At 37.1% G+C, this 16,016-nt stretch overlaps 1 protein-coding gene across 2 annotated transcripts; it reads right to left on the bottom strand.

Annotated features, from left to right (window-relative positions):
- Window positions 1–811: 811 nt before the first annotated feature.
- On the bottom strand, window positions 812–14,199 carry LOC101736690 (sodium-coupled monocarboxylate transporter 1). 2 transcript variants are annotated; one of them, XM_004932290.3, is made up of 13 exons: window positions 13,758–14,199; window positions 11,081–11,240; window positions 10,674–10,739; window positions 9,786–9,837; window positions 8,966–9,033; window positions 8,537–8,691; window positions 8,088–8,228; window positions 7,344–7,562; window positions 6,847–6,986; window positions 5,886–6,013; window positions 4,695–4,861; window positions 3,277–3,445; window positions 812–929 (listed from the first exon to the last, which is right to left on the bottom strand). In XM_004932290.3, exons 1-13 carry the CDS (start codon window positions 13,973–13,975, stop codon window positions 864–866), a joined length of 1,749 nt encoding a protein of 582 aa, XP_004932347.1. In that variant the 5' UTR covers window positions 13,976–14,199; the 3' UTR covers window positions 812–863. The 2 variants fall into 2 exon arrangements, with proteins under 2 accessions (XP_004932347.1, XP_021207739.1); XM_021352064.3 differs by lacking the exon at window positions 3,277–3,445.
- Window positions 14,200–16,016: the final 1,817 nt, after the last annotated feature.

The raw sequence follows: 16,016 nt of genomic DNA, 5'->3' as shown, positions 1-16,016 counted from the left end.
GCACGTCGCCTCTATCGGTAAAACAATATGAATCAAGTATTATAAGAAAAACTATCGAATAGTACCTTGTATACATATAGTGAATAGTACTTAAATCCGATAGTAGATGAAAGTCTAATTTAATTAAGTTTGTTTTTCATGATTAAGTAGATGCTTGTTACATCTCTATTAATATCGAACCAAAGGATTCTTAAAGCAAATCATTCTAGAAGCATTAGCATGAAACCTATCGCTTAACTTATCTTGCATCCTATGGACTTATGGAAGATCGAGTTATCGTAAACAAATTGTAGGTAATAACAACCTTCACCATATTTTATTGTAATCATAAATAAGCAATTAACACGATTTTAAGTAACTACAACCAATATCAGTCAAGAGGAAAAATTGAGTGTATTTTGATAAGGAAGATATCATTAAGCATTTTCAATTACCTAAAGGATTTTAAACAGTACTCACTGCTGTCACGGTCATTACGTAACATTAGGTTTTTGTTGAGAAGCTTTATAAAGAATTTTACGTTTTTAAAATACTACTCCACTTAGTTACACTTTAAATTGTTTGAGTTATGAATATCGTTACATAACCATGTCAGTTCTTGGGATTGCGTTAAAAAACTGTGAATTATAATGATTTTTGTTGATGGCCATTCTTTAAAAAATATTGATCTTAACATAAATGAAGTATCTTCATGTCATAAGGGAAGCGGCTATTAGTAGTAGCTGTGATGATGGGCTTCAGTAACGGCTTAACATCATATCCGCTGTGGACTGATCTGGTTCAACTAATACTATCAAAATGAAAAACTAAAAATGTTAACTTATTTATTATATGTACAATGTTTATCTACGAGTGTCATAGTATCAATTGAAGGCTTCCGGTATAATGTTAAATCTACATTTCTCGTCCATGCTGAAATCGTTTCCTTCCTGAAAGTAAATTAATTAATACTATTATTTAAATAATAATTTGATAATATTTATCTTTTTTTTTTTATTGCTTAGACGGTTGGACGAGCTCACAGCCCACCTGGTGTTAAGTGGTTACTGGAGCCCATAGACATCTACAACGTAAATGCGCCACCTTGAGATATAAGTTGTAAGGTCTCAGTATAGTTACACCGGCTGCCCCACCCTTCAAACCGAAACGCATTACTGCTTCATGGCAGAAATAGGCAGGGCGGTGGTACCTACCCGCGCGGACTCACAACAGGCCCTGCCACCAGTAATTACGCAAATTATAATTTTGCGGGTTTCACTTTTATTACACAATGTTATTCCTTCACCGTTTATATTGCCCTTGTATACAGATGAGCATACCTAATATTGAATGGTTACATCCGCCTATAGACTTCAGCAATGCCAGGGGCAAAACCAAGTCGCTGCCTACCGTTAAGAAAAAGGACATGTCATAGCGCTTGGGAAACACCGTGGAAGGGAGCTCATTCCAAAGCCGGATGGTACGTGGCAAAAAGGACTGTGGAAACGCACTTTTTTTTTTTATGATTGAAAGTTTACTGGTGGCCCGAAGGCCTTTCCAGTTTCACCAGGACAGGTGGGCGAGCAAAGGCTCAGCCAAGAGGGGTGGGATTTGCTAACAACTGCCCGAGCGCCTCCGAAGAAGACCTAACAACTCAAGAGCAATTGTTTCGCGAATGAATCTACTACCGGATCGGAATCGCGACCCGCTGAGAAGATCCGGCGAAAAACTCAGCGGGCTGATGCATGGGTTAGGTTGCACGTCGACCTCTTTGTCGAGTTCGACGAGTACGGTTACCGGGGTCCCTAAGCCTGCCCCTAGTATTAGAGCTGAAGGCATCTAATGCAAAGGTTATTGGATCTGATGGATCCGTAAGGACGTGTCTAGGGCGTCGACGGTGACTGGCTCCTGCATTATCAGGATTCGGGGAGTAGTCAGCGGCGGCAACGATAAGGCGATTATCATGACGCATAGCCTTATCGAAGTATCGTTCCGACGCTGACTTCATGTATTTCCGAATTGATTCGAGGCCCAGGTCGTCGTGTAGGTCAACGTTCCTCACGAACCACGGAGCTCCGACGGCTAACCTGCAAAAGCGGGATTGTAGAGATTGAAGGGTGTCTATGTGTGTGCGGGCCGCGTGAGCGAACACCACACTCGCGTAAGTCATGACGGGCCTTATGCAAGTTTTGTAAAGTGTCACCTTGTTCCGAAGGGACATTTTACTCCGCTTACAGATCATGGGGTAGAGTCTACCGAGAATAAACGCGGCACGGTCACGGACTGATTTTATATGCGGGCGGAATGTCATCGATGCATCCAGGGTAACGCCCAGGTACTTGACCTTCTTAGTCCAGGGTATGGGTTGTCTAAAGAGAGTAATCGGGGGTGTGAGATTCCTCCTCCTAATCCGGGAGGAAATCCGTGTGGAGCTTCCCCTCTGAAATAGCACCGCAGTACTTTTCGCTGGGTTGATGTCTATGCGGGAAACGCACTGTGGATGAACGCAGTGGCTCCAGGTAGTATGGATGAACTCTACTCCGGTAGCAGGCGGTGCAATAGTAAAAACGAGATGAATCATCTCTGTTCTTCAGAGCACTCCCCATGGAACATTCGGTACAAAATACAGAGAGAAGCAAAGTCCTTCCGCAGACCCAGAGGTTCCAAACGATCCGTGAGAATGATCATCGACATTATCGACAATCCGAACGGGCCTCTTCTGTATGGAGTCAAATGGAAGTAGCTGGTATTTCGGAGCCCGGAGCAGTGCTCCACGCGACATGACAATATAATGTTCTTCTAATATAGTATACTTGTAATGACAATATAATGATTTTACACAAGAATATCTTGAATAGTCATTAGTAACTGGTCCGGGTTTAGAGTCATTAGATTTGTCTTAACGAATACAATCAACGGAATTTTCGTAAATTTAACAATAAATTTATGTCGACCCATACTTTCTGTTTCTGTTCTGAATTCGAGATTTCGACCTCATGTCTCATGGTGAGTGTCCCAAGATTGATTTACGTTGTGATAGGTTCAAGTACACACATAATATTAGATGGACCCAAACCTTATTCGCCCAACGAGAGAGATAAAAACTAAATTCCGAAGGTTCATTATTTATTACGGAGCGAATCCATTTTTAATGAATCTTCACTACATATACATGTATACATATATGGGCGACGATAGTGACTGCAGCAATTTTAGAGAAAAACAAAAAAACAATAGTGGAACACAAAAACAAAAGAACTCCATTCAATTAAAACAAATGAAAAATAAAACACTCACCCGTTTGTTTAAGTACTTCCTAATAGCAGGAGCAAATGTCCTTATGTCACGCTTAACTTTATTCGAAGTCCTTAACGAAACTAAACATGCAACCGTTACGGTTACAATACAACCCAGCGCAGTGAACCATAAATATGAAATACGGTACAAAGCTGGCACCTCGCTAGAACTAAACGCATCAATCTATTACATTAAACAACTTATAAAATACTAGCGAACCGCCCTCGCTTCGCTTCGGAAACATGAAATTTTATTAATGATTATTTACGACATCACATTAGAAACCTCAAAAATAACAGTATTTCTCCACTATTTAATGGATGTTATTATATATTTAAACATTCCTCTTCAATCACTCTATCTTTTAAAATAAACCGCATCAAAATCCGTTGCGTAGTTTTAAAGAACTAAGTATACCAAGGGATATAGGGAAAGAGAAAGCGACTTTGTTTTATACTATGTAGTGATTAAGTCTTGTCGCGACATTTACTAGTGTAGATTTATTTTATAAAATGGTGATAAGAACCCATAGAGGCTTACGACCGGACACCACCACTCACCCTGAGGAGTGTGGTCTATATTCCATATATATATAAAACACGCAAATTATTCATTTTGCGGGTGTGATTACACGATTACTACCCTTCATCTTAGAGCTCGTTTGTATACATTAGTTATATACGTATTTAATCAGAAAAGATGGGATCTGCCTATGGGATTTGAAGACAGACACAATCACGTCGTTCGATACGAGTACACCACTGTGCTAAGTGCGAGTTTTTTAACGTTCTCGATAGCGTAAAAGTTAACTCAAAGCTGTATGCCGTTGGAACAGCATTGCCCTAGCGGCAAACGTAGGCAATCGTTATAACTCCATACAAATTTGAGTTAACTTTTACGCTTACACGACGTTATTCGTTCACCGTGGAAGTCAATCGTGAACATTTGTTAAGTACGTATTTCATTAGAAAAATTGGTACCCGCCTGCGGGATTCGAACACCGTTGCATCGCTCGATACAAATGCACCGGACGTCTTATCCCTTAGGCCACAACGACTTCAAAAAGAAACATATTACGTTTGCTGTTTGTACGGTGATTGTGAGTCCGCACAGATAGTAACCACCGCTCTTTCTATACGGTAGGCAGCGGCTTGGCTCTGCCCCTGGCATTGCTGAAGTCCATGGGCGACGGTAACCACTCACCATCAGGTGGGCCGTATGCTCGTTTGCCTACAATAGCAATTAAAAAAACTTATATATGTATGCCGTGTGCAATCAGGCCTTTCGCTTTGATGGATGGGACATAGATCGATTATAGAACACGACTTCGGCATCATATCTGATGGTGTTCAATGGTCAGGTAAGAACTTAAAAAGAATTCATGGGATCGGTGAGCTTGTGTGTTAAAAGAAACTGACCTGCTCTCTGTAGCATGAACGACTGCTGATTTAAAAGTGTAACTACAGTTATTAGTGAATCTGATCTTTTCATTATACTTCATTAGACCTTTTGCAATCGCAAATTGAGACTGTGCTGTTACCCACCATGCGGATAGCAATCCAATTATCCCACCACACAGTGCATCCTAGAATACAAAAAAAAACACGTTGACTAAAGTCGAAATACGTTGTTCGGTGGAAAAGAGGTGATGTTACCTGCCACATCGGAAAAAATCAAAGGTAAAACTTATAGAGGATTTTTTAAACAAAATATGTAAAACCTAATGCTTTGAGCAAAAAAAAATAAGACAATACTATGTCCCGAACAGGCTTAACAACCGTTTTAACAAAATATCTAATAAGACAATACTATTATAGTAAAAACAAATAAGACAATACTGTGCTTCGAACAGATTTAACAATTACAGTACCCGACGGTAAATATTGCACTTCGCCCCTTGGAAAGAGACAATCGGGTAACTTTGGCTTCAAGAGTGCTATCTCTGTCGTACGAAACACTAACAGTCCGACATACCATCGCACCTGAACAATAAATGACAAACGTCTTAAAGATATTTGCGACAGAGACAACGCTCTATGAAACCGAATTTACTCGGTTGTCTCTTTCAAAGGTCGATGTGCAAAACTTACCGTCAAGTGCTGTATATGGTTGTAAAGTTATTCGGAACACAGTATTATCTTATTTGTTTTGGCTCAAATCATTAGATATCATATACATATATTGTTTAAAAAATGCACGGGACTGTAAACTAAGGTAATATGGCTGATACACAAAAATAGTAAATGCCAGTCAAAATAGACATATTAAAAGACGTTCTAATCTAATAGATGATCTAATTTAACACAAACATTCAATTTTATCGCATTATTATTACATAGCATGGGAAAATCTAATGTGTGGAAAATCAAAAATCATTTAACATTTCTTATTACTACAATTCAATGACGACTTTGTCCTCCTGTATTTAAATAGATAGAGACTATTCTAAAGATAACACAATGCAAATTCTCACCCAACGCAAAGATGTTTTAATCGAAACCAATGCGAAATGAAGCATCAAGCTGTCTGCAGGCTCTTGTATCGACAGTTGGACATAGCTTTATTCTATTGATATCAGATAAGGATCACATAGGATCGTGTAAACTTACAGTTGAATCTATAAACGGAAAGAACAGTCCCATCAGAAACACTCCTGCAAGAGGTCCCATTGAAGCTGAAGATAAACTCATCGTTAATTGTAATACAGAACCTAGTTTTTCAACTACGAACACTAAACCTAGAAAAAAGTAATATAACTTTTAAAAAATTGTAACATATATGGAATCAATAGAATAAGGAGAAAAAAATAAACAACTAAAAGAATGCTTTCATAGCCGTACTATTAACTTAATCTTAATTTTTATCGTGGCTATTCTGGTCAGGATATTCAATCAAAATTATAAAATTGTTATACTCGTATTGTCATCAATCCTCGATCTGTGTGAAAGTATTCAAGTTAATTGGACGTCTTTAATCTGTCAACAATTATGTTAGTCATATAGATAGATAGATAGATAGATACAGGTCCAGCTAGTAAAATGTTTTAACACTCCGATAATATAAGTAATAAATAAACGATGTCCCTTAAGTTTGCTACGCCGTTTTGTCTTGGACTTATGATTTTTTTCCTTTAAATTGTTGGTGGAAACGCTATGCTTAGCCAAAAGAACAGGTATAAATGTCTAAGAAATAAAATATCTGTAGTTAATTATTTTGGATAATATTTACGACTTTTCAAATACAGGACCGAGAATAACCCGTGATCACGAAAAGTGAAGTGTTCGAAATGTAAGAAAGGTAATAGAATGAAAAAAAATAAACGCGAGATGAAACCAAAAAGATAGTCTTAATGAAATCTACAAATCGGAAAAAAAAAAAAATTTAAATGTTTGAATTTAGATTTGGATAGTAGTTAAAGATTATGTTTGGAATTAAATTTAAAAAACTAAATTTATGAAACTCAAAATGTTAAAACGGATTTTCCTCCTTTTGCTGTATTAAGATTTTACTTAGGTTTCATTCAGTTCTCAGAAAGATAAAAAAATTAATGTTTTACTTTCGTAAACTTACCAAAACAAATACAGCCGAGAATGATGACGACTAAACGAACAATAATTTGAGATTGTTTGGGTGTCGGTACTTTACAGAAAGGCTTCCAGAAATCTTCTAAAACTACCGCAGCCATAGAATTAAGACCAGTTGATAACGAACTACAAAAATGTTAAAACTAATAAAAGTATATTCTGTTTTAGTGCTTAAGTCTTAGAATACAATATATTCTATATAATTTTGTAATAAGATTATCTAAGGTTACATAATTAACAAAGAGAAACAGTTCTTGGAAAGGAAGGTTGAAAAGAAATTACTCTCTTTCAATGCAAGTGATTTCCTTGGTGTAAAACATAGATGAGGTCAAGAAAAAACAAGCTTGCTTATTTTTCACCAAATAAATTTTAAAGTAAGAAACTCTCAGTGAAAAACTCTGAACAATTTACTGTCAATGCATTAATTGGGTTTTGATTTCTTCAATATTTTTTTTAAAACTTAATAGGTTCCTTCGGGCATACCTTAGAGCAGCGCTGAATACTCCTGCAATAAAAATTCCGGGCATTCCTTCCCAATCGTTAAATACATCCATCACCAACAACGGCAATAACTGGTCCTTAGCCAGAGCCAATTTTGAATCCAATGGATCGCACTCATAGTACTTAGCATATGCAACCAATCCACTGTATCCACATATAAAAACTATTACGAAGACTCCAAAAAGAAAACCCCAAATTGCCCTATAATCAAATATAAATTTCGGTGTAGATTACGAATGTAATTAATTTAAATGATTAGTTTTTTTTTTATTGCTTAGGTGTGTGGACGATCTCACAGCCCACCTGGTGTTAAGTGTTTACTGGAGCCCATAAACATCTACAATGTAAATGCGCCACCCACCTGGAGTCAAGTTCTAAGGTCTCAACTATAGTTACAACGGCTTCAAACCGAAACGCATTACTGCTTCACGGCTGAAATAGGCAGAGTGGTGGTACCTACCCGTGCGGACTCACAAGAAGTCCTACCACCAGTGATTACGCAAATTATAATTTTGCGGGTTTGATTATTATTACACGATGCTATTCCTTCACCGTGGAGTTTATACGTGAAGCACTCTTATGTAGGGATATATATAATAATATGTATTTAGATGTTTTAGTCTTCATTCTATATAACATATACAATACTATAACATAACATGAAACAGAAATTATGATGAAAGATAAATAATATACAGAAAAACTTATATATAAAACTTAGCCTACCGTTTAGCAGACTTTAGCTCTGAGAGAGCGAGGAACCTCTGCATCATAGATTGATTGACAGCAATATTCCCAATCCAATAGAATGTAGCACCAATAGACACAGACCAGATTGAGTGTCTTTCCGTTAAATCAAAAGTCAAACTAAAATAGAATAATTTTAAAAGATAAATCACTAATGATTCACGAAAGGACGAAGTTAGCCGATGAATCAGATTTTGAAAACACAAAATATTTTTATCAATGTAATTCTTATGTTTTTTTTTAAATGAATTTAAATACATAAATACATATAATCTATTAGTTGAGAACTGATTTACCATTCAAGATTATGCAAATACAGGCAAAAGAGTTTTAACTCAAGCGGTGCTCATGCACCATATAATACTCGGAATAATTGAAAGATATGCACGCTTGCCACTGAACTTTGAAACGCAATAATCTGTACGTACGATGGAAACGCGAGTCTGTCGGTACTCCAGTTTCGTCTCAAAACTTCGTTGATACCTCCCACAATTATTGTACTTTTGAATATAACTAAAATCATAGCTGATACCATTACAATGGTTTGAAGCACATCCGTCCATACAACCGCTTTGAGTCCTCCCTAAAATAAAATGAACTTTCATTTTAAACTCACTTACAATTATCATTTTGATCTAGCAACAATTTTTTTAATCAATAAAATTTTGTATGTAACACTAACGGATAGAAAGTTAGTTATTGCTTCCTGGATTGAAACTTAATATTTCTCAACTTCAGGTATCATCATAGCATACTTGTTGAATATAACAATATTACAAAGGAATTCTTGCGCCAAAATAGGTCGTGTCATCAAATGTTAAAGAAAGGTAAATCTTCGGTTATTTTAAGTCACTCACCAAGGAAGTATAGAAAATGCAAACAGAACAAATAATCGGTGAAATAATGTGTATGTTAAATCCGGTCACTGCAAAAAAAAAATAGGTCATTAAGTTAAGGAACAAGCCAAAGAAGTGACACCAAACGTGAATGAAACCTCCTTAAAGTACAAGGTATAAAGTCGAAATTCCAATCACATTAGAATCAAGGCTCTCTCTGCCTTTCTAGCTGGATCGTTCGACAACTTTTACGTAAGATGGAAATGCTATCAGTGATATCGCAAGACGTTATTTTCTTTTTTTATTGTTCACTGTGACAGGCAATGCTAGGGATGTAGCCAAGCAAAAATAATGGGCTGTACCAAAAGGCTCCCGGCAGAAGTCGAAAATCGTGTATACCCGCTTCATTGCTCCAATTACTCGATACTACTTAAGGCAAATGATAAGTTCAGGGCAAATGATAAGTTCTTCGATACGTAAGTAAACTCTTTTTATTAACAATTAATAACAATTTTAATAGCCCCAAACTAGGATTATGTAAGAACAGCGGCAAACATAGGCAAACGTTCCAACTGCATACAAATTTGAATTAACTTTTACGCTGCCAAAAACGTTAAAAACTCGCACTAAGCACACTGTACTATAGACTCCAGAGACTAATAGTCATACTATTGAAATGTATGAATATATATAGATAACACCCACACAAAGAGCCAAGACATGACACGAATCTTTGTCCGATGTGGACAAAGTAGTTGACTATCCATTATCATATACGATCTTCTGAGTTACTTAATATTAAAGAAATTAAATTATTACTTATTTCTACGTTGTCTCGTACCTTGATTGAATGCTAAAGCCGGAACATATATCACTATAGGCAGCCAAGCCATCTAAAAATAAAAAAAATGGTATAAAAATTTGTCTCATATGACAAGAAAGAATAACTCGTCTTTGTTGTCTAGTGAAAAATCACTTACTTCTATTTAAAAATTGTGCAGAAAAAAGAATTACAAAAATTATTCCCTGTAATTACTAGACAAAGTAAGACTGTGATTTGAAAAATAATATCCCCTTAGTCTACCGGAACGGAAGCTGTAGTCTGTATTACTAATAATATGTAACAATTATATTTTCCATTATTACGTCGATTCGATTTTGTATGAAGAAATCAATAAAATTAAAAGGAGATTACATTACACATTATCATTATCGATTTGTGAAAACCTAAATGATTAACTAAGCTAATTTTGAATGGATCCATTTGTCCCTAAATAAGTGCAGTAGAATGGCCTCGAGCAGGGAGAGATGGCGGGACATCGTGAAACGCATCAAGTCTGCCCCCTCCAACACTACATGACGATCACGACCACTCTATCAAGAGTGCCACGATTGAGAATAAGGGATTTTCATAGTCTTATAGCCAGCCCATGACATTGATTCAAGATCTAATTCATACATGAACTGAACTTTTTTATTTTTTATTGCTTAGATGGGTACACGAGCCCACAGCCCACCTGGTGTTAAGTGGTTACTGGAGCCCATAGACATCTACGGCGTAAATGCGCAACCTACCTTGAGATATAAGTTCTGAGGTCTCAAGTATGGTTACAACGGCTGCCCCACCATTCAAACCGAAACGCATTACTGCTTAACGGCAGAAATAGGCACGGTGGTGCTACCTACCCGAGCGGACTCACAAGAGGTCCTACCACGAGTAAAAACTTACCAAATATATACTGAATATAGCTGAACCAAATATCCTGACTCGTTTATCGTAGCGCAGCTCCAAATACTGAAAGTAATATAATATTATATCATTGAAATTTAGCATTCGCGAATAGGTAACCGGGAATCTTAATCTTTACTTGATCTATACTAATATTATAAAGAGGAAAGATTTGTTTGTTTGTTTGTTTCGAATAGGCTCCGAAACTACTGGACCGATTTGAAAAATTATTTTTCCATTAGAAGCCGACATTGTCCCTGATGAACATAGGCTACTTTTTTTATTTTATTTTTTTATTTTTTATTGTTGGTTTCATGTGTGTTTTAATGTTTCCGAAGCGAAGCGAGGGCGGGTCGCTAGTTTATAATAAAAACGTGTTTCTTTAATTGTGTCTGTCGAAAACTCACTTCGTAAACTGAAGTTATTTGGAGCTCATGAAAAACCGGTAGAAATGTTGATCCTAATATAAGAGACATTGCTACGGCGCCGAACAGTGAGAACACATAAGCCGTCCCGAACAGATATAGTTCTGTGGGCGTTCCGAGCAGAGATATACCTGAAATGAAACTAAAAAAGAAATTAAATAATGAAGCGCCAGTAAGTTAATTATTTTAATGGATTACTGAAAATGGATAGAGTTCTTTTTTTTTATTATTGCTTATATGGATGGACGAGCTCACAGCCCGCCTGGTGTTAAGTGGTTACTAGAGCCCATAGACATCTACAACGTAGACGCGCCATCCACCTTGAGATACAAGTTCTAAAGTCTCAGTATAGTTACAACGGCTGCCCCACCCTTCAAACTGAAACGCATTACTGCTTCACCGCAGAAATAGGCAGGGTGGTGGTACCCACCCGCGCGGACTCACAAGAGGTCCTACCACCAGTAATAACGCAAATTATAATTTTGCGTGTTTGATTTTTATTACACGATGTTATTCCTTCACCGTGAAAGTCAATCGTGAACATTTGTTAAGTACGTATAGGTATTTTATTAGAAAAATTGGTATCCGCCTGCAGGATTCGAACACTGGTGCATCGTTAGATAGGAATGCACCGGACGTCTTATCCTTTAGGCCACGACGACTTCGCCTTGTATTATAATGTTACCAAATACCACATTACAATGTGATTGTAAACAGTACAACGGCCGTCACGGAATCAGACCGAAATGCATGATGGTCTAAAATTTCCAACTATGCTTATACCTAGTCAGGTCATAAGTATTTTCACACAGTAAAAACTTTTCTTTTAGAATGCTGGCCACAAAAAAAATTTTTTTGAATTCGAATTTCGAATTGTTCATGAAAATAAAAATGTATACTTTTAGAATTTTACTCATTTTTAAATATGAAGTGGACGCTTAAAGAAGACCGTGTTGCAGTTATTGCGTTGCATCGTTGCGGTTACGCGCCAATTCAAATTTTTAACATACTGAAAAATTTGAATATAACCAAAAGATTCGTTTATCGTACCATCAAACGATAGAATGAAGACTCTAGTGTAGATGACAGGTCAAGAAGTGGTCGCCCTCGGTCTGTTAGGACTCCAGCAGTGATAAAAGCTGTGAAGGCGCGAATTCAAAGAAATCCCAAACGTAAGCAGAAACTGTTGGCCCTTCAGATGGGGTTAAGCAGAACCACCGTAAAAAGGGTGTTGAATGAAGACTTAGGGCTTCGGGCATATCGAAGAAAAACAGGACATCGTTTGAATGCTCGTCTAATGGACCTGAGACTGAAGAGATGCCGCGCTTTGTTGAAGCGGTACGCGGGAAAAAAATATCAGAAAATTCTTTTTTCGGATGAAAAATTTTTTACCATAGAAGAGAGCTACAACAAACAAAATGATAAGGTGTACGCACACAGTAGTGAAGAAGCGAGCAACCGTATTCCGCGTGTCCAACGAGGTCATTTTCCATCCTCAATCATGGTATGGTTGGGAGTTTCTTATTGGGGCTTAACAGAGGTACATTTTTGTGAGAAAGGTGTAAAAACGAATGCAGTTGTGTATCAAAATACAGTCCTGACGAACCTTGAGGAACCTGTTTCTCATACCATGTTCAATAACAGGCACTGGGTATTCCAACAAGATTCGGCGCCAGCTCATAGAGCGAAGAGCACACAAGACTGGCTGGCGGCGCGTGAAATCGACTTCATCCGGCACGAAGACTGGCCCTCCTCCAGTCCAGATTTGAATCCGTTAGATTTCAAGATATGGCAACACTTGGAGGAAAAGGCGTGCTCAAAGCCTCATCCCAATTTAGAGTCACTCAAGACATCCTTGATTAAGGCAGCCGCCGATATTGACATGGACCTCGTTCGTGCTGCGATAGACGACTGGCCGCGCAGATTGAAGGCCTGTATTCAAAATCACGGAGGTCATTTTGAATAAACTTTAGTGTCATAATAATCTGTGTTTTGTTAAATTGATTTTGGTATATGAATGGTTACATAATGAATAAACTTGTTTCAATTATTTTACATTAAACATGTGACAGAATTTATGACCTGACTAGGTAATTATGTAACCCACTTTATTTTCAAGAAGGAATTTGAATTTTGAAAAAAAAACAAAGAGTACGGTTTACTTTACTTTTACTGGTGGCAGGACGCCTTGTGAATCCGTAAGGGTGGGTAACACCACCCTACCTATTTCTGCCGCGAAGCAGTGATGCGTTTCAGTTTGAAGGGCGGGGCAGCCGTTGTACTGTTAAAGGTGAGACCTTTGAACTCATGTCTCAAAGTGGGTGGCGGCATTTACGCTATAGATCTCTATGGACTCCGGTAACCACTTACCACCAGGTGGGCCGTGAGCTCATCCAACCAACTAAGCAATAAAAAAAAACCTATTATAAAACCGCTCGGATACTACCATTAGGTATAACTATCTCTGACTTGTAATTTAAGTCTCATTTGACATATTGGTTATTCACATTTGAAATCTGCGATCTTTGATGGCCCCTTAATGTATACGACAAAATGTACGTGTTGTCTTATTGAAGTTTGGATTAGCTCCCGTATGTGTTTTATTCACAGTTATCCATTTATATATTTAACTTATATTAATGAATAGTTTTATATTTACCTTGCAACTAAAGAAAAACAAACAGGCACCAATTTCATGTTTCTTCCACCCATAAGGTAATCCTGGGTTGATTTCTGTTTATTCACGAATCCAAAATATATTCCAATTAAGCCACAAATTGTCAACATCATAATAAACACAGCGTAATCTACATAGGTAAAACGTTGGAGGGAAAATCTCACATCTGCCACGTCCGATTTGAAGTTATCTTCCGCCATTTCAGTCCCAAGAAATAATACGAATTTAAACCCTCAATTGAATTGACCAACCACGTTTCAAATAATGAATATGCTATTTAAGTATGCATCAGCAGTTTTTCAAAATAAATTAATAGACATGCCGTCAGAGGAATGAAAGTTTTCATTTTATAATACTTTATACGCACAACTTTGAGTACTGCCATGCTATGATTGATCAAGAATATTACGTTTACGGTATGAATACTGGTAGGTACGTCTTGAAAGCAATTTTTCAATTAACACCCCACGCATACTTTACTGATGCTATTTTCGTCTACAAATCGACGACATCCGATTCAAATCAAAAATAACCGTTGTAACCTTAGCGTTAGGAACATCAGTACAAGCATTTAAATAGTTATTGGGAAGGTGACATGTATATTATTTACCATAACACATTTAAAAATTAAAATTAATCGGACAATTTAAAGTAATCCAGAAAGTAGTAAATAACTTCGCTCACGATCACTGTAGTATTCCTAAGTGATAATTCTACCAAACTATCCATAGATACATTCCTAATTGACCCTCGAGTACCGATGTACAGGCAAATTGATTTCAGTTAAAATTTAGCGATTGGCTATTAATATTTATTTTATGATTATATCGTAGCTTTTTTTTCTGCCTAAGCTGATAGCCTTGAAAGGCTATTTCAGCCTAACCTTAATTAGTAGGTGAGCTCACGGGGCTCAAACCTGACGACGTTGCTAACATGAACCCTAGCAAGAGCCGTGCTTCGCAGAATCTACCACAGGATCGGAAACGCGATTCACTGAGAAGATCCGGCGAGAAACTCAGTGGGCTGTGTCTATGGGTTAATTTACTCGTTAAGCCCTTCGTCGCAAGGTAGAAAGAAAAAAGGTAAGTAGATTTTTTTTTTTTGCGGATTTGATTTTTATTACACGGACGTTATTCCTTCACCGTGGAAGTCAATCGTGTTCACGATCCGTCGTGTTTCCTGACCATTATCTATCTATCAGCCCAAGGATGACAATGACCGGCCATGCGCTGTATGCATACATCTAATTTCTTTCTTGACTTTTAACAGGGGTTTCAGGGCCCAGTGGGAAGCCTACCGCCATGGCACCACTCTCATTTTTACTTTCCTGGGCATGTCTTAGAGCTTTTAAAGGATTTTTTGTAGATTCAGAGGAATATGTATTGTATAGTATTAAATTACAGGATGTTATTTCTTCAACGTCGAAAGTCAATCGTGAACAATTGTTAAATACGTATTTCATTAGTAAAAATTAGTACCCGTCTACGGGATTCAAACACCGTTGCATCGCTAAATACGAATGCACCGGACGTCTTATTCTTTAGGCCACGACGACTTCAAAACTTAACTAATTGCAAAGTTTTTTTTTTTTTTGATAAATTAACACTTGGGCCGATCGTGCCTCTATATCGCTTGTTCCGCACTCTCGCTTGCATGCTCAAACTCAGGAGGAACGTTGCACTTTTCCTGCGCGCAACCGGTGTTCATCGTCAATAAGACGTTGTTATCACGTATAAAAATTTTTATTTGATGCGGAAGCCACAACCAACTGTGATTTGTATATATTAATACGTGAAGCAAAAACTTTGTATCCCTTTTTAAGAAAATTGCGCAGACGGAGGAGTATGAAATTTTCCACACTTATAGAGAATATAGAGAAGAAGTGCACAATGCTAATATTTTATTAAAAAAAAGGAATAAAAGATACATTAAATCCACAGACAAAACATTACACACACTACATACCATGTATTTGATGCACACACGCATGCATAGGTACTATTTATTGTCAAACTTTTGTTCTTGACGTCTATTGTCAAATTGAGAATAGAATATGGTTTGCTTTGTTAATATTTTTTATAGTGTAGTTTTGGCGAAATTTGTGATTATAGAAGTATAAAATACAATCATAATACTGTACAAACTTACAATTCCAATTAATTATAGTCGAATTTCGACTACTGCGGGACCTCTAGTTTACATTATTTGTTTTTAAATTAAATTAAATAATTATCCGTTCGT

The sequence above is a fragment of the Bombyx mori genome, chromosome 5 (assembly GCF_030269925.1).
Source record: "Bombyx mori chromosome 5, ASM3026992v2".
NCBI lineage: Eukaryota > Metazoa > Arthropoda > Insecta > Lepidoptera > Bombycidae > Bombyx > Bombyx mori.
Note: the sequence above shows the minus strand (reverse complement) of the source record. Positions and strands in the feature narration are given on the sequence as shown.